The 19,968-nt window shown below is 39.3% G+C and overlaps 1 protein-coding gene and 1 long non-coding RNA gene across 3 annotated transcripts in view; one reads left to right on the forward strand and one right to left on the reverse strand.

Annotated features, from left to right (window-relative positions):
- Positions 1-4,739: 4,739 nt before the first annotated feature.
- SH3RF3 (SH3 domain containing ring finger 3) overlaps positions 4,740-19,968 on the forward strand; it is a 241,542-nt gene continuing 226,313 nt past the window's right edge. For both annotated transcript variants that reach the window (XM_072414050.1, XM_072414059.1), the window contains exon 1: positions 4,740-5,589. In XM_072414050.1, the coding sequence (XP_072270151.1) occupies positions 5,047-5,589 (543 nt within the window). In that variant the 5' untranslated portion in view covers positions 4,740-5,046. The remainder of the gene's footprint in view (positions 5,590-19,968) is intronic.
- Positions 10,757-15,018, reverse strand: LOC140332849 (uncharacterized). The gene is made up of 2 exons (XR_011921232.1): positions 14,888-15,018; positions 10,757-12,010 (listed from the first exon to the last, which is right to left on the reverse strand). It is a non-coding gene; the product is annotated as an uncharacterized lncRNA (long non-coding RNA).

Below are 19,968 nucleotides of genomic sequence, written 5' to 3' on the forward strand. Positions count from 1 at the left end.
TTTATTAAACACAAACAATAAACTTAAACATTCAAATTTAAGCCTAATCAGCATCAGGAGGATCTTGTTTTCGCCAATATGCCGGGATGCATGAGTTGGCTGCTACATTTAGGTGCCTACATACTGAATTTTTATACATTGTAAGCAGGGGTATAGTGATAAAAAAAGAAGAGGGGGCAAAATACTATCCATGACATTCCCGCCCCACTACACCCCTGCCTATGTGTCTCTCAAAGGCGATGAAACTTCCCCCGGAGTGATGTCATGATGCCAGAAACCACCCACTCTCCCATCTCATGTCTGAGCCAGGGAGACAACCAGCCCACCACCCCGAGCCTGCAATTCTATATGGAAGACATGGTTTGGAGCTCTGGCCGGTGCGCCCCATCCCCCCCAGTGGGGTTGTTCTCCTGACCCTGCGGGGGGCGGACCGGCCAGAGCCGAGAACCACCAAAGAATTCTTTGCAAAATAAGAGTGGGCACGCATGCCCATTCCCAAAAAAAGTGAGGGCACGATGTTCCCACCAGTGTTTGCCCCACTACACCCCTGATTGTAAGGAAGAAGAAGTTGTGATGCAGCAAGAAGAATGCAGGGTCATCAGGGATATGTCTGTCAGTGATTTGTTAAGAGAAGGATCTAACTGTTGTCCAAAATGGGTGTAGGTGTGAGCATTCCCAGATTAAATGCCGGAGGCATCAATTGGGACCACTGTTTTACAGTTTTTATAGAATGTGGTATCATCTTGAAACCAACTTGTACCCAATAGGGAAAATAGATTTAAATGGCAGAAGGGCCCCAATTGTAGTTAACATGGTTTTTACTTCTAAAGATAGTAGTAAAAGAAGCAAAAAATCAAAATGCCAATGGCCATAAACAGAAACATGGAAATCTTGATGATAATATTTTGGATGAACAAACATTTTCTTTTTCCTTTACATTTTCTTTTATTCTTAAAAATATATGAAAAGTGTGTTGAAAACTCAAAGTAATACTTTAATCACTGTAATAATTACTACTTCTATGGCAGTCACTCACAAGTCGTTGTATGGAGCGACGTGCTTCTCTCTGATTGCTGTACTACTTTCCATTTTGATCACGCTGAACAAGCAACATTATAGCTACTTTGATTATGTTTATTTTTTCAGCTAAAGTTGTTTAACACTCATCAGCACAGTTTGCTGGATGGAATTTATGCATGTAAATTACCTATGCCGATGTATATATTGAATGCAGATTCCCATTAAAAGGCAATTTCTGTGCAAAAGGAGCACATTTTGTAACATTGGAGTTTATTAAATTTAGTAGAACCTAAAAGGCTTAACTGGCTTAAAATGCACTCTGTCTGGTCTCTAATTTCTTTTTTTCTGCTTCAACTACTGAGTTATTCTATAGTACATTACTCACTGAAGAATCCAAGGATAATAAATGCAAGATACAAAAACTCTAATCAGAAATATTCCATGAGGATGCTAGCCAAAGTAAACCACAGAAAACTCTGGAAACTGAACTTTGGTATCTTTTACATTCTTCGGATCTGGGTGTCATTAGATAAGGGGGTCCGATGTCTGAGCAGAAGTAGAAGCATGCTTTATTTGCCGATACGATTTTTTGCCTTTCCTACTGTTTGGCACTGATTGTTACCTTTATGTGTCAGCATCCTTATTGTAAGTACAGAGAATAATCTTCATTAGTTATGTTCAATGCTTCTGTGAGGGCTGCAGTAAAGCAATTAGCCTTTCATCATATACATGCTTTACAAACCCCACATGGTGGAATTTTTATTACAAGAACAAGCCTGACCATGGTAACAGTGGCAAAAAGCTGATACACATATAGGAATACTGCAAACCCATAAAGGAATATTTATTACAAGTGTCATAAGCAATCATCTATGTTGATTCTTTTTATTGTCAGATAAAGATAAGAGACTGAATGTGAGTATTTTGTACTTTCATTTCTGGAAAGCTTTTTTTCAATTGTGTCATTTTTTTATTTTTTAATATTGCAATTGTATCTGACAATAGACAAAAGTAGATAAATACTGCAGCCTCAGGCTATGTTTAGGCCATGGTTAGGCTAGCAGTGAGGTTTCTGTATGGTTACCGCTTCCTCATGCCAGTGAACTGCTGCCTTGGGGGAGATGCCACATGTAGTATCTACCCACAGCATCTCAATCGAAAATGAATAAGGGAAGCAGTTTGTAGCTCAGTACCACTCACTGCTACCTGCTGTCAAATGTGCAAAAGCTGGTTCTTTAAAAAACAGGGCTGCAGTGCCAGGCAAAGTACTTTCTGTTAACATAGCAGTGTTCATCTGAAGGCTTTCATCTTTGTCGATGAAGCCTTCCAACTTCATGTGATGTAAAAAAAAAGTATATATTCGGGTGGTGGACGCACAAGTAGTTGCATGCATCTCTATTTATTGTACAGCACTATGTAATATGTTGGCACTATATAAATAATATAAATACAGTTTAATATAATATTAATAAAATGGATCACGTTACCGGTAGTCTGTACTCCGGCACAATGTAAGACAGTAGGGGGAGACAGAACACAGATGACGAGCGCCTTTATTCTACATAATACAGATGAGGCCACATTTTTGGGAAATAGAAGCAAGCAGACTTTTTGGGTTCTTCCAAGTCTCTGCTTTTGTCATGTTAGCAATAAGGAACTTTTAGGTGAGAGGTAATATGAGGAACAAAGATTTGGGGCTGGTTAGAGCACACTCTGCAGTAGTGGAGACTTCCAGTAAAAGCTATGTTAGAAGAACAGTTGGTGCCGGTCATGGCCGTAACACCCTAGAACTTTTTTATTGTGTTATGTAAGTGTTCACACACTGCTGCATTTTATAGGAGCCTGGGATTCCAGCACCATTTACCTGCTGGAACTATGACATACTAAGTTTATTTATTCAAGCAATGGTGAGATACAATGGAATAAAATATGAGATACAGATCAGACTTTGAATGAATGAAACTCGTTATTCCTAGGACACCGATCCACCGGATCTGGCCCACTGCCCTAGATATTCCCAGCTGCCTGCCATTGGGTCAAACGTCAGCTCACCTTGCGCCCCAATACACACATGAATCCTCCAAGATCCGAATGAGGCGTGGTGCCTGTACTAAAATATTAAAAACATATAGTTACTGCAACCCCCCCCCCCCAAACACAGCACCACAGGATCCTGCTATCACCCAGCCGGTACCCGAAAAAAGGTTACATCCTCCCGAAGCTCACAGGCGTCATCTCTCTTTCCAGTGTTGTCTCCAATCCCAGCCCTTCCTTGCCTTAAGCGGCATGTGAGTCCATGTAACCTGGCTTCATCCCCCCCCCCAAAGAAAGGGCTGCCCCACTACCCTCCCGGGCATCAAGGGCACCCAGCCTTTCACTGACGAAACTGCTCGTCATGGCGAAGCCAAGCCCCCATATACACAAGAAACCTCTGGAATCGTGTCCATGTAGCAAAATAGCGCTGGGCAATGCTCAGGGGATTTCTCCCCAATTACCCCTGCTAATATCCCGAAAGCGTTCAGCCAACTGGCGTCTGCGGTATTGTCCTGGACACCCGTAACTCCTCCTCCCCTTTTTTTCGCTCCCTTTTAGTCTCTCCAAGTTTAAACGCTCCAGGGGGAGCAACACAAAAATATCAACACACCTCTCCAGCCAAATCTGCTCCCGCATATCCTGCTTCAGACGGGCCCTTAAAGCAGACATATACCCCACCCTCCCCCTTATCCACCAGCCCTGCTCCCAACTCCTCTCCCCTCCGCTACACCCCCCTTTTTCCTGTCGGGCCCCCACTACTACCCTCCACAGGTGGCTGCCAAGCTGCCACAAGGGACCCCACCCCACTTGTCGGGGGGGGGGGCACCCCCCCCCAGGAGCCTGTGGAGGCACTCCATAATAGCCTGCTCCTCCACCCCCCCTCAATCTTGGCTGAATCCCCCCAAGTTCTGATCTACACTCACTGCCCTCTGCACCCCTTCCTCCTCCACCCCCCTTCCCATTCCAAACTTAACTGTGACCTCCCCAAACCCACACTCACTCCCCTCTCCCCCACACAATTTACCTTCACTACTGGGACCTAATTATCCCACAGCAGCAGCAGCAGGGGCTCCTGGAGAATGCACAGCCCCAGCCAGCTCCCCCTGCTCGGAGGGATCCAGCTCTGTCTTTAAGGAAGATGTGCTGCATGTCCTCCAGCACTGCTACACTCCCCTCCACACACATCTCTATGAGCAGAATAGAGAAGAGAAGAGATCATCTCCTCTCTCTGCTGCTTATCTTTCATTGCCCATTGAGGGAGACAAGTAAATGTTACTGAACTGCAGCAAAGAAAGGTCCCAGGGCTCTCCTGTCCTCCTAGACAGGGCTGTACAGAGTAGCAGAGCAGTGTAAACCAAGACAAGCAGAAATACAAAACCTTTATAGGTATACATGTGTTCATAGTGTGTGTATATAGCTTTCATCTTTGTATCATGTAGTCTGCAATAGTAATACAGTGTGTATTGTCAGTGTGTGTCAGTAGTGTGTATTGTCAGTGTGTGTCAGTAGTGTGTATTAGTAGTGTGTGTGTTGTCAGTGTGTATTGTCAGTGTGTCAGTGTGCACACACAGGGAGTAGAAGGCTGCCTGGCTGCTCCTCCTTCCTTGGAGGGGGGAGGGAATGCTCCGGTTACATAGCCGGCTATGGAGCAGACCAGCAGGCTGTTCTATCAGAGGAGGGGGTGAGGGACAGGTCAGGGCAGGAAAGCAGCGCGGTGCCCATCATTTCCTCCACACTGCTTTGCTAGGCATGACTTTATAGCAGCCGGAGCTGCCGGGATCTCTGGCATTGTGATGACATGTGCCGGCATCTCTTCTAGCCCGCTTGGTGTACATGAAGTTGGTCCAGCTCTGGTGATCAGAACGATCAGGACCGGTACTTGGAGGGAGATCCGGGATCTGACTTCGGGAGGAGTGTGACCATGGCTGATGTTCCGCACCAGGCTCCGCGTTAGGCTCCTCGCTGGCTGTGTTGGCCAACCCGCTGTTCTAGATGCTCCTCGGGGCGTCCTGGCTGTGCACCTCCAAAGGACCCCAGAAAGCATCTAAAGGGGAGGAGGAGGAGAGGAGACGGGAGAGGAGAGGACGGGGAGAAGGGGGAGAGGAGATGGACGAGTCGTCGTTGTTGGATTTATTGGAGTGCTCGGTGTGCCTGGAGAGGTTGGATACCAGTGCCCGGGTCCTGCCATGCCAGCACACCTTCTGCCGCCGCTGCCTGCAGAGCATTGTTAGCTCCAGGAATGAGCTGCGCTGCCCGGAGTGCCGCATCCTGGTGGAGTGTGGGGTGGATGACTTACCGGCCAATATCTTACTGGTCAGGCTGCTGGATGGCATACGCCAGAGACCGAGGGCCAGCCCCTCCGGGAGCCCCACAGCCAGCGGGCACCACACCAGCAGCAACAACAGCAACAACTGTGGCAGCCCTGGCTGCTCGGCCACCGGGGGGAGCTCGGGAGCTCACCCCCACAATGCCCCCTGCACACAAAGTCTGAGGGAACTGGCAGCTGCCAGTCAGAATGCCCTCCTCCTGGCCAAGGTAAGTCAACTTTCTTAGGACTTGGGCTGAGCACCTGTCGTGCCGATGTAATGCCAAGGGAGCTGGATGGGTATGGGGGCATCCTGACAATGCTCCACTACACAATAGGCTAGCAGTGAGTAATGCCACTTTGTGCCAGCCAGACTGCAACAAGCACACCTGCCCACAGCACCCTGCAGAGTCATTTATCAACCACGTTATCTGTGCTTTGCGATTTATAATACTCATCATTCTCATGTGTGCTTCCACTTCGTGGATTAACTATTGAGCTAATGCAGCAGGATTTGCTTGTTGGATATAACATGCAGACTATATTTGGGTCAATGACTTTCTGAAAAGTAACCATGCAAAGCCCTGCCAACTAAGCAATAATGATGTAATTAGTCTGACGAGTCTAAGTCTAGAAGCACATGGGCTATTTTTATTGGTGCGATCACACTACTTATATCACAAGAGATGAATTGCTGCTGCTAGTGATCAATCACAAAACATTTGGGAAAAATGGCTAACTATGGAGTGAAGCACACAAATAACATGTACCGTAGCAGTTTGTGGTTGCGATGATTTGAACACATTTAGAACATTGTGTACCATAATGAATAAATGGTGCTACAATCTACCTGTGTGCCTTATTCCACAGGGAGCCATCTGTTCCATTGCTGTAGTGATCAATTACTACTAATGGCGATTAGTCTCTTGGAATTTTAGTGGCATTTTCACACTACCATAAATCTGCGTGCTGATTTTATCTGAATTTTATCTAGATTTGATGTGTGGTGAAATGTTAGCTTTGAGTATTCTGAAATCTCCTCTCTCCATAACATTGTATGCATTATGTAATATTCTCCGATGTCTCCAACCCAACCGAGAGGCTATGTTTGATGATCATGTTAGATTGTGGTGATGTGATGGAGTTTTTCGTTTTATTCTATGGAATTATTAAACAGAAGCTGTGTTTTTGGTTTTTAAAGTTTCTTGTTTTCATAATCTTCCTAAACTTTGACTCACACATCCATCCAACTCCAGCCAAAACCGCAATTATTTATGTTTGCTTTGGGGAGATTTGATAAATTCTGCAACATTAATGTTTGCCCTTTGTGGAGGTTTCCCCATACAGTGATAACAAACCTATTAGAAAATTTCATCCCTCGTACCTCTAGCCAAAGCAATCTCAATTCTGGTGGTGGGCAGAAGCGGGCATATTGGTGGGTACAAGTGGCTTATAAACCACATGCTGCACCTTTGGTATGGTTTTTAGAAAAGTATCTATCGGTATCTATCACTGTGAAAAGTTGCTGCATTGAAAAATATCTTCCTCCACAGATAAAACTTCATAGATATAACTGGTGTAGGAATGGTCAGGTGCTTCCAGATACATTCATACTATGGGACTCCCCACAACATTAATATGGAAGTTTTAGACATTTTCTTCAAAAATAAAACGGCTGCCTGCCCCTTCTTGCAGCTCCTTATTGGTTCTTCGAGTTGATGCATGGTCTTAGCGTCCATAGAGCGTTTCTAAAGGGAAGGGTCAGACCTTTTACAGACAGTGAAAATGTGCACAGGAAAATGCTCTGGGTTTCAGATAACTTTGTGCTTTCCTGTAAGGTAGTTAGTGTTAGATAAGGCTCTCTTCATGAAGTTTGCATAAGCATGGGGGTTAAAGAGACAATGTCTGTTATTAGCCAAACCCCTGACCTGCTTGTCTTTTACCCCCTACTTGATTGTTTGGGACCGGTAGTGGGTGGCTCAGCACTGAATGCTGGGAAGAGTTCAAACGCTTCTTTGTATCGACATCTCCAAAGGAACAACTACAAGGTGGGGAGCACTGGGAATGTTAGTATAAGTGGGTCAGGAGGGGGCTGGTAAGTGGCTCTGTTACTTTAAGCAGAGGTATCCTAATATATATTTTGTAGAGGGTTAGCCAACCTTAAAATTATTTTGGTTTTTGTGTCTTGAGAGGTCTTATTGTATCTCTAAGGGACACCAGGTGCACAATTGGTACATCAGCTCTCCTCATCTGCTATGACCTCAACAAGGAAGCCTAATGCTCACTGCTGAATGTTCAGTTTTCTTTATGTTATGATTAATGCAGCAAGGAAGAGAATCCACAGGGGTTAGACAAAAACAGTGGGTAATTCAGCCCAAAGATGTACAGCCATGCTTGAAGAATAGAAACATTTGGCGGACTGACTCATTAGCTAACAATAAGCATATGAGGTATTTTTATTGGAAGTTTAGTGTTATAAAAATATGGTTCTCTTGTAGCTTTGTTATTTATCACAGGTTAGTGATCCCTGCCATAAAGATTTGCACCTGTAAATCTCCAGTCACCAATGGATTTTAGATCTATCTGTTGCAATGGAATACATTTATTTTTTCTCATTTTTTATTGGTTAGAATTCCCCATTGAACTGATGCAGGTGTATCAGTATATTATCTTTTCTTGGCTATAGAAAATGGTAAACTAAGAAACTTTGGAATGGTAAAACTAAGGCTATTAAACTTCTATTCCAGGGTTGTAAAGACATTATAACCAGTATATTTTTCATTGTTAGGTGTTTGTTCAGTGTTGAAGTTAGAAATATTTAGGAAATGTTATATTCTTTGGAAATCTCATAGTATCTCCTGTAGAGACACATTAATTTGTATTCACACAATGACATTTAGGAGCTGCCCGCTGCTGACAACATACTTAAAACATTCCACATGTTTCCCTTACTGACAAGTATATCTGAAATACAAAGATGCATTTCCTGCACCGATATCTCTTTTTTATAGCTGACAGCTCCAGAACACATCTGTCACGTCAGGATAATTTCTCATTACCCAGTGCTGAATGAGCAAAAAACCTGTTGTCTAATCTACGAGAAGGGGTGGTTTATCCAAATCTACCATCATTTTACATTCAGGAATTTAAATACATTAGGTTCAGTTCACCCTGCTGTGGTGTGATAATGTGTCCACGCATCTTTCATTAAGAAAAAACATTTATTTAAATGGGTTGAATAATGCAGCATAACATACCAAAAAAGTGCTTGCAATATTTTTTTATAATGCAGAACTCCACAACACATTATATTTTATTACTGTGCATTGTGGTGTGCTGCAGGTATATTGGTAAAGTGCACTACAGTGTGATACTTTGTATTTTTCCTAGGACTCTATAAAACAGGGAATCAGGCATTCCCTCAAACATTTCCTCCAGGTCCATGTGCTTGAGTAATTGATTCTCCACCAGGCATTGTTTGAGGGAATGTCATATTCCGTGTTTTATAAATGGAACCCATAGAATATCTTTGGATTTGATTGGCAGAGTGAGTTAGTGATTTAGTATACAATTTTGGAACCAATGAGCTCAGTAAATAAAACATAACTACCAAGAAATGGTTTGTTCATACTTCTCTTCGGGACCTCATATCATTTTTGGCGCATTAACTGACTTCTTTCTAAACCGTGTCCACTCTTTCTTTTAGTTGCTAGTTGTTGAACTGGAAATATGTATTTATTATACAAAAGAACAACATGATTAGTGCAGAAACTTAAAGGAGCCATTCTGTGCCTAACTAATTTAACATGAAATCTTTTTGCTATGGGTCACTTACATTTCTGCACTCTGCAATGCCTCATTAAATTCACCAAATGTCTTAAGACATATGATGTTCCAGCTTTGGCTTAACAGAGGACCTACCTCTCTGCGGTGAATAAATGACTAATGCAGTGGGAAACTGATGATTGACAGGAGCTGGTTTCTATGAGACAGCTAACAATTATGCAGGTTCTGTTTGCATATTAGTACAGAGGAGCAGAGAATTAAGACTGTGTCACATGAGTGATTTTCTAACAGTGATTACCATTTTTTGTGTAGCTAGTGAACAGGCAGTGAAACGTCAATGTTGCTGCTATTACAGCTTTAGTTTAGTTGCTGAGCGACTGGCTTTTTTGCAGCAATTGGAGTTACTACAGGAACTACTTGTGTTATCCACCAGCATTTTGCTTTTTGCAGATGCAAGATTTGTAGTCCTGTTCAGTAGCAATTGTGTACCAACATGTGCCAACATGGCTTTTATAGTACCCTTTTATTCACCCTCTCTTTTTGTCCTGGTCGCTACTTCCTTTCTATTGTGTCTCTACCAAGGAATATGGCCAAAATTTACTTGGGTTTTAAAAAGAATGCCCAACATACATTAGGCGTAAAACCAATTAGGTGGCCATAAATTGCCTCAACTGGGCCATAGACAGCAGCAGAAGCATGGCAGTGGTTCTAGCTATTCCATTTATTTAAAAACTGACAAAGCAATATTTTGGCTGGAGTTTAGCAGTAAAATTAAGGTTACCACGAGGTGATATGTTGGCTGTAAAGCATACGGTTCTTTTTCATTTGCCTGGCTTTACAAAGATAAATTACATATACAGAGGAGTCTAGTGTTCTGCCCGCTCGGTGTCTCATGGGACATGAATCCAATTCAGGTTCATAGCTTTCTTAACTTTTGTCCACTGACACTGATTTAGTATCTCCATGCTGCTGGTTTGTTATGTTAAATAGAAACTAGTTTAATTAAATTTAACTTTTTTGTATACAAACGTTCTTTAGAATCTGAATTTTGTTGACAAATTTCAGCAAAACAATGTGTGCAATCTCATGTTTGCTATAGATAGTGCAAGATGATAGCTTCATCCTGGAAAGCATGCCAAGTTAAGCTTGTTTACAAGCATCGTCTTGACTGTGCACCTATTTATAGCTAGCTTTGGTCAAAAGTATTTCTAACCTGTTATAAGCTGCTTTACTAGGAGAGTCATTCTTACCCTAGTGTGTGTTCACTCCAATTTCAGAGGAATATAACAAAATGGCCTCCTAATTCAGTATTTAAAAGGTGAAAATTGAAAAAATGTGCAGGGGGGAACTGGTAAACTGTTGGAGACCTGGTTTGCTGTTGTGCAGCTTTTAGTAAAAATAGACAGAAAAAAGAACATATTTATTTTTGTATATGCAGCTTGACTATGGTACAGTAATAAAAAAGTAGGCTTTAATTACTGTGTGCTTTTATATCGGCTAACTAAAGCAAGAACAAAATGTTTTGATAGTTTGGATTATATTAAATGCAAATATTTTATATCCTACCCACTGCGTGTGCTGTTTGCTGTCATTAATGTAAGATGTAAGCTATGCATTTCAATGTTTTTATTAACTTCACAAAAATTACAGGAGGCTTCCAACATTTTAAAGAACTTTGCTTTTCTATGAAGCATAAGCAGTACCCAATGGTCAGTGGTTTATATTATTGATAGGCTGGACATGAGTAGATGATCAGCAATCTATGTTTTGGGCACACTGTTTCGTACCTATGCTTTTTGGCACTGCATATTTATGGGGGGTCTTTGCATACATTCCCAGTCTTATCTTGGATAAATAATAGCTGTAGACTAGACTGATGTCTGCTAATATCTGAAAAAGCTAGCAGCAGACATTTTCTAAAGCCTGGCTAACAACTTACTAAGTATGTGCACTTGAGGCAGAAGAGCCGCTGCTGCGCCTGATAAATACCTTGTATATTGATGGGCTACACTCTCAAGGCTGTATTTTTCCTTTGACATTTTCCTTACCTAATGATGTAAAAGCCATAATAACTTTCTTTTTTCACCTGATGTAGCAATTTTTCTGCCATGAAATCTTAATGCCTTCTATATACTTTTTATTTATGTCTAGTACTGCAGAAGATGGTGCTGCTTTATAAATCAGTAATTATAATGTTCAGTAATGATATTTTCATAAAGTTTCATGTTACCATTTTATGAGAAGAGAAATAGCCTAAGTTACATCCATAGAGCACTTAGTGTCATTTGCCTGTTGAGATATTACAGTTTTATGTTATAAACAGCTGTTAAGGATAATATTAGTACTACCCGATTTATATAATTGATCATCCACCAGATATTAGGGTGTCTATTGCCATTGGGATTTTCTGCTGTCTATTGGTATATCTAGCACGTCTCTTAGTCCATAAGAGTTATTTATGAGGCTTAAAGTTACAAGTGTTGATGGGGGTGGGGAACACTGAAACATGGAAACTTCAATGGCATAAAGATACTCACAAGGTTTTCATGCTTTCAATACTAAAAGGTCTGTTCTGGGTTGCTTGTTGTTGATTTAAGACAGTCTGGTATTTTTGCACTGTGACAGAGCACAATCCAGCAAACCTGGAATGGATTTTTTTTTAAATCATGTCCTATTATTTGGAAAATATTTTCAAGCCTGGATTAGATTTATTTCAGACTTTGGTTTGCTGGATCACCCAGGTTCTCACAGGATAGTCTTCCTCATCTTTTTCGTCTTGGAGATCAGGCCCAATGTGTATACATATGGCCACTTGCAAACTCAACCCGTTGCAAATGTGAAGAGGAGACAACACAAGAATACAACCTATAACAAGAAATGCCCGATCAGAGGATCATCATGACAAAACTACCAGGTGTTATTATTGAATTCTTCACATTAAAAAATGAAGACATTGAAAAAATTATGTAATGCTTATAGGAGATTTAAAAAATTGGGTTATGATGTACTCAAAAATGATAGGGTAGTCAGAGATGATACACTGAAAGTGTAAATGTCTGTGTGCATATGATATGATTGCTACAGTGAAGTTTACCTGAAAGTTGTTGTGCCTCATCACATAATCTCACCAATGAGATTGGGAGAATTTTAAAAGGTCAAGACACAGTATCCTGCATTTGATTTATCATTGTACACAGTCTGTTCCTTAAAATATTTCCCTTTCCATTCTTATTTAAATTTTCATTATAACTTTATTCTATTACTCCTTTTAAAATGCACTATATGGTAGATAATCGTGCATGGGTTAAAAATGTGTGCGGTTATAAAATAAAAGAGCCTGGCTGGAGAATTTCAGTAGTAAGTAATTGTTTGCAATATTAAAACACAGCAGGATATGAATTCCTAAATACATGCAAAATAAAACACGAAATACATTCTGGTACAAAACTTTTCTATGGTGAATTAAGAAGCTGAGAGTTAGCAATATTTATCCATGGGGGGATTGAAAAAAAAAGCAGTAAAAGTTCATTGAACTTTCATACAATAACTTCTCTAACACATAGTGATTTAAAAAAACACTTGAGATCTTATTTAGTATTGGTGTAATAACCATGATGGCATTTTCTCGCCTCAAAGATCCAAATGTCACTTAAACCAGACATGGAATTTGAAGTGAACATAGGCTACGGTGAAAATGTCTCCTTTAGTAAATTACCCCTTTTGCTGGCTTCATCTAGTTCCTAGTAAATTGATTAGGTTCATCCTACAAAATAACACATTTGAAAAATAATCAGTTATTCCTGCACAGAAGTAAAGAGCATTTAAGGTACGATCATCACTGTCCAAAGTAAATAGTATACCCAGACTGCATTCATTCTGTAAAGAAAAAAATCTTTCATCATGGAAGTACAATAATGTTTAGTCTTAATGGTAGGCTCGTAGGTTCGATAGACCTAGAGATGATTACCCAAGAGGATAGATTTCTTAAAGTTCAACTGCAGGTATATATATATATATATATATATACGTATTACATCATTACTATTAGGTTTTAAATAGTTTTATTTGCTAGTACCTGAATTTGTCTTGATGTTGGCCTCTTGCATGTACTAAATGGCAATTTGTTGACATAAGAGGAGAGTGATGTTCACCTCACCATCCAGTCAGTGTGCTGTGGGGGGTGTTTTGTACCAGTTAGTTCAGTTGCTAGTAAGAGCTTTTGACATAAGAGGAGAGTGATGTTCACCTCACCATCCAGTCAGTGTGCTGTGGGGGGTGTTTTGTACCAGTTAGTTCAGTTGCTAGTAAGAGCTTTATCTAGCTTGTTTGGAAACTTCTATCGCTTTGGTGCCCGCACTACAGACACTACAGACCAAGCAAAAGTAGTAAAATTAACATGAATCAAATCATCCCTTGCCTCTTAAGGTGCTTGTAGTATAAAGTAATTCATTCTCTCATTCAAGCTGAATGTCTCTACAATGCATGCAGCTACAAAGGTGAATGGGCCCTGTTTAAAGGTAATTATACTGCATGACAGCCCCATACAAGTGTTTAAATGCACAGATTCAGCCCGCACCAAGAAGGATATCATGTCATATGTATTAAATTATACCAGACCAAATTTACGCACTTAGACAAGTTGCATTTTTAATAATAAGTTCACATACTTTTTATTAAATAATGTTTTGTTCTAATCCCAAGTACTGTTTTGACTTATCTGCCAATACAACTCATAATACCTGCATGTCTGTATTTATAACATGCCTTTTAAAGAGCAATTATTACCTAATGACCAACCTAATGACTACCTAATTATTACCTAATGACCAATTATTTCTCGTTACTAAATTCCAAATCTGTGTATATATTATTTTTAAATATATCTTACAAAAATGTATGTGTTTCTATATACAAATGTAAAGCTAGTTCAAAAAAAGAAACCTTTGATCAGTTTTATAAATATATTAGGTAAAGAAAATTTTGTTGGCAAACTGAAATGTTTGAAATGTCTAGGATTGCTAGTTTGCAGAGGTCCCAGTTGCCTGCTGCTAATAAATGTCCCACTGGAATTCATATGATTGAATACGGGGTGACTACGCTGTGAAGCCTCAAAGAATATTTGGCACTGCTGCTATTGCTTGACCTTCTGCAAGCCTAGACCACACTCATCAATCAAAACAAATGTTTCAAGTAGAGTAAAATAGAATACAAGCAAAAATGTTTGTTTTCAGGAGATAAATTAAGGTCGTTTCTTTCTTCATTGCTTTTTTGTTTCTTTCTGTTGATGGGATGCTAATGAATTGCTTGGTTCAGAAGACTCTTAATGAGCTTTGAAACCTGTGTTGTCAAGTAGCTGCATGAACAACATCCACGGCCGGAATAGTTAGAATGTGCATTTCTGATCAGCTCAGTGTCAAAAGATCACAAACCCAAAGCTCCTGCGAACAGGGCAGTGTAGATAATTCATAAATATCATTCCTTCATGTACAAGGCTATACAAACTCTGCAGGCTACCCCAGTTGATTGAAGCTCAGCATTTTCCTAAGAGGAAATTGAGTCTGAGTAGACAATCCCCTTTGGAAAATGTATTTAAAGATCTAGGTCAGCTTCAAGCTCTTTGTCATTGGGAAGATAAATGTAGGATGATACCATCACTGTGGGAAGAAGAGGGTTAACGGATAACATCAACCTGTCTGCCAGATACAGGCAAAGCCATTCAATGTACTATAATAAAAGCCATACCATTGTCGATATTGAAATTCATGCTTCAGCTTCTCGAAGATGTGTTTGGTGCTGTAGGGTTTATAATCTTGGGAAGATGTTTATTACGATGTGAAGTGTAGGGATGCACAGCTGACCATGCATTAAGGTCACTTCTAGTAAATGGAAACGAATGTGTCATGCTTACTGTAATGTTACTTTGTCTTTGTTGCCTTGTTTTACGATATTGATTTGTGTGGTTAGTAAATTGTCAGCGCTTCAATGAAGTTATAGATTGACCTGAGTTCAAGATTAGAACTCCCCTTCAATGAAAGTTGCCAGTGTAAAATACACTTGGCAGAAATCAATAGTGTCTGGCTTTCAAGAGGAGGCACAAACAAGTTAAAGCACAGTTTGTATTCATGTTGTATATTGAATCCACTGCTGTACCAAATTGTATATAGAATAGACTATATTCATTGAATGTTTTTCTTTTTTTTTACCTTTGTAAACCATTTTAAACCAAAAAAGGAGACTTCATAGAATTACCTTCGTACTAGAGCAGGTTGTATTTACAATGACTTATTTCTGTATGAATAGCTTGAAATCTAAATGAAAATGTAAGTAGAATTGCCAAGATAGGGCAGAAATCAGATTTGATATAATAAATAAAATCAAGTATGGTAATGGGGATGAAACCCCTCTGATACCCAATGCAAACAATTTAGGGTAAATGCAGAGTTTACAAACTCTGTTAAGTTTTTTGCTGTACAGTGGGTATTAGCTCTATGGGTATTTTTAGAGGGAGAATTTATTTACGTATTTATTGTGAAACCAGTGTTTAAAAATTAAAATGTGCTATCTGCTTTACTTGTTTTGGAACTCTATGGTATCCCTATTCATTTTAATTTTTGAGCAAAAAAGAAGAGAGGAGGAGTTCCCAGACTTGATGTTGGCTCTGGGCTTACTTTCATATCAGTAGATATGTGGGACTAACAAATCTCTGCTAGATTGGGCTGTAAGAATAATCTGCTAGCTCCATGTGAACTTTGAGCCTAGGGTTTCATTAATCTTGTATCTTCTCCCGAAACCCGCTCTGTATTTTAAATAGGTCCTTCAAAGTCTAATATTATTTCTTGTCTTCAAATCATTATAGTTATACTGAATACAGCTACCTACTCACTTTTAGATCCCCTAATCATACCTCTTGGGATCCATACTAGCCTGCTACAACATATACTGTTCCGCTGTATTGGATGCAACATCTATATACTTCTGTGTATGGGTTTTTTTTTCTTCCTGATCTCCCCAAATAGGCATATTGAACCACATACAAGACCATGTAAGTTCATTTTTTTTTTTTATATATCTTTGCATTTTTCATTCATCTTTGATTCAAATGTATTTGATATAGCATGTATATTATGTATAGCAAATCAATATACTGTTTAATTTTCCAGTTGTCATATTATTGAAATGTTTGCATTTACCGTGATATCTAAATGACAACCCTAACAAATTACATATATGTTTATTAATCCAGATGTAATAACGGCAAGCGTTTAATAATCGTTGACATACCGCTAGCCCTGAGGAAGCCAAATAGGGCGAAACGCGCCGAGTACAAATTACATATATGTTTATTAATCCAGATGTAATAACGGCAAGCGTTTAATAATCGTTGACATACCGCTAACCTTGAGGAAGCCAAATAGGGCGAAACGCGTCAAGTACAAGGGTTCAACGGTCAACATGAAAAATATTTGTTTTCACAAGCTATAAATACGTATATCGATCTATGTGCAAAACTTGTTAGATGTCAAATGTATAGTGCCCTTAAGGGCCAAAGTGACACTACCTAGACCACAAGAATATATTGTGGTCTACGTGAATTTATATGCTCTGGATTCTTACATATGAATGAATATTATACAATACATCACTCTTTTTGTGCCAAAACCCCTGCTTTCCCTTGTTTCCCTTTATTATTATACCCTCAAAGTCTGGACAACTTTAGGTACAGTGTAGCACCCCATGGGCAGTAATCAGCTTTATTCCTTGAGACCCCAAATGTTTGAAGAGTTGTGGATTACAATAGAACACTGTATTAATATTGTTAACTATTAGCAGAGATGCCCCAAAAGTAAACAGTGGGATCCTAAATATGAGCTATTCTTAAGTTGTGCCCATCTACCTTGATTAAAGCTATGAGAAGGAATGTCACTGCAACTTTAAAAGAAAATACTTTAGTTTTCTTAGTTTTAAACGAAAAGTAAAGAATGAAGAAGTAAAATAACTGCAAATATCTGCAGATTTTGTTAAGTTTGCTTTATGACATCTGCTTTCAATTAGTCATCTCAATGAATGGAGTGTTGGTTTTTTAAACAATTCCAAGTACTGTCATTCCGGGATATTTTTAATATGTTTGGATTCTACTTTGGCACAAAGTCTAGAAGCATAACACTGGAATGCATGAACAATCCTTTATTGGATCGGTATTGTTTAGAGCTGTTTTCTTCATTTCTGTAGATCTCTCTGGGACTTAGTTAAGTCAGTTTAAATGGGACAGAAAAATGAATGTGTTTTGAGTCATGATATGCATAACAACATGATTTGGCAAAGAAGTGATGGACATATGGCTTTAGAATTCATTAACATATAATAATGCATAAGGTTGTGACTGATCCCCCCCCCCCCCCCCAAGTGCCAAAAAAACACAAAGTACAATTTGAAAACACCCGAAGGTTTATCAATTAAAATGAAAGAAGTATAGCAGAGCATGGCTTTCAGAAGCTTCCTTTAGGGGTCCAGTGATGTCACTGCATTCTTGCTGGATTTAGAGTAGTCTTTTTCTCTAATTTATGCTAATCCTTTGGGTGGTTTTAACCTTTAGTTAGAAACTTTATTCAAGGTTTGCTTTAAATAAAATAAATGATATGACACAAATTGCTAGAAAGTTATGTCAATTTTACAGGCCAGTCATAAAATAGATAGAAAGCCTTTTCCACCCTATAGTCTTCTCCCTATTCTTCAGCTAGGAAAATCATTAGAATTTGTTCTCAGCTATAATTTGGCAATATGTTGTGTATCATCAGTAGTGTGCAGGCTGCAGTGAGCATCATATCTGTTAAGAGTTGCAGAATTACTATAATTGTAATATTATTAATAATACATATTGTCATTATACTGCGCTCTGTAATACTGGTTGTTTCTTCTGTATAAATGCACATTGGCATAATATTCCTATACAGATACCTTTGATTTTTTTTTTGCGACAACCTGGAAACAATGGCAACCACATCACATGGAAGTTTTAGTATTTAGAGCAGAGTTGCCCAACACGTGAATCGGGATCTAGCGGTAGATCACAAAGGCAACACGAGTAGATTGCAGAGCCCTGTCTTTCAAAGTAAACTCCACCGCGCACAGGAGGTATTAAGTCCAAATACCGTTCCACCATGACTAATGATCATTTGGAAGTCTGTTTGAGGCTGGCTACCAGCAAATACTGTCCGGACTATGCAACTTTGGCTGATTCAATTCAGTTTAGGACATCATCAGAGTAAGGTAATGGCCAAAAATGTATGTAGATCAAATAATCCTACATATGTACAGGGATCTATATTCATCCTGGCAATATTTTGATTTTTCTTCATGGCCCCAGATCCAAACCCAATAAAACAAAGACTTAGTGTTCCCAGGTTTTGAGCACTTTTCTTTATATTCATATAACACAGAAGAACTCCAGACTTTTTTTTTAGTTTTAGAGTAGGAAAGAGAACATCTATTATGTTTTAGTTCTTATCTTTGGTTCTTATCTTTGTCCCACCAATACTTTTCCTGCTGACACAACTATTAAGGTCTTAAAAGGAAAATAGAAAAAAAGCTTGATAGAGCTTCTAACTTTTTACATTTAGCTAGTAAAGTACTTTCATTGCTGTGTGCCCATTTCAGAGATTAACTTCACTTTCTGCCCCAGCGATAGAAAAAGAACTGAATAGAAATGACCACAGCAAGGGTTCAGTGATAAAACATGAAATAGGTTCTAACTCTTCCCCATTCTCTCAAAAATGAAAAAAAAACTAGGGTTTTTGTTCAAGCCAAATAGAAAGGCACTAAAATTAGGGAGATAAACAAGTGTCCGACTTGGGAAAGGAGATAGAAAGGAGGATATACAGTATAGGGAATCTATTAAAAATGCTGATATTCTTTGAGGGCAAGTTGAGTGGAGTTCTAAATAGTATAGTTGCACTTGTTCATATGTTTTGTGAATTGAATCATTATTATAATAACTGCTTTTTACCTTCTTGGACAGGTATAGAAGTATATTTTTTTATAGCTGGTTTTAAGACTAGGAGACTTTACCCATTGTGACACCTTTTGAGTAAGGCGTAGCCGCCCATGGGATGTAATTATATTGATAATATTCTATGATCACATTATGGGAAATAGGAATGGGACAAAAACTGTGTTTTACCAAACCAATTGAGCTTCAAGTAAGAAATAAATGCCATATTAAAATGTTTACTTGCAAGGAACTGCCAGGCAGTACTCAAGTCCAGGAGAATCATGCCTTAGAGTTTCAGCAGAAACTTACTATTTGGGGTATGTCAATCTTTATGTTCTATTGCTCCCAGTTGTCACTGTCACAGACCCCACAAGGACAAAGTAGTGACATCAGAATCAATGGAAAAAGTTACTGATGCAGTAGGGAAATTGACAATCCCCAAAAAAGCATCTTTTGCTGGGATTCATTTTCTCTATACCGGTTTAGTGTCGGATAGTGCAGGCAGTGGGAGAGATAGGTATTTAGTAGCTACTTTAAAAAACTAAGTGAATTTATTTTCTGGGTTGCGTTGAAGAAACTTTTTAAAAGTCCTAGCTATCAACCCAATACCCTGTTCCCTCTCAACACATACAACATATTTATAGATATCACTAGATTGGACTATATTTGTGGATCTCTATTGATGGATCACCAAGGCTTAAAGTGAGGGGAAAGTTAAGGTAGCTGTACCATTATGGGCCGATTTGCTGGGAGTACTGCAAAAGCTCCAAAGAGAGAATGCATATTAAACTAGGTAGCTACATTTACATATACAACAATAAAACTGATTAAGGAA

Source organism: Pyxicephalus adspersus, chromosome 1 (assembly GCF_032062135.1).
Source record: "Pyxicephalus adspersus chromosome 1, UCB_Pads_2.0, whole genome shotgun sequence".
In the NCBI taxonomy this organism is placed as follows: domain Eukaryota; kingdom Metazoa; phylum Chordata; class Amphibia; order Anura; family Pyxicephalidae; genus Pyxicephalus; species Pyxicephalus adspersus.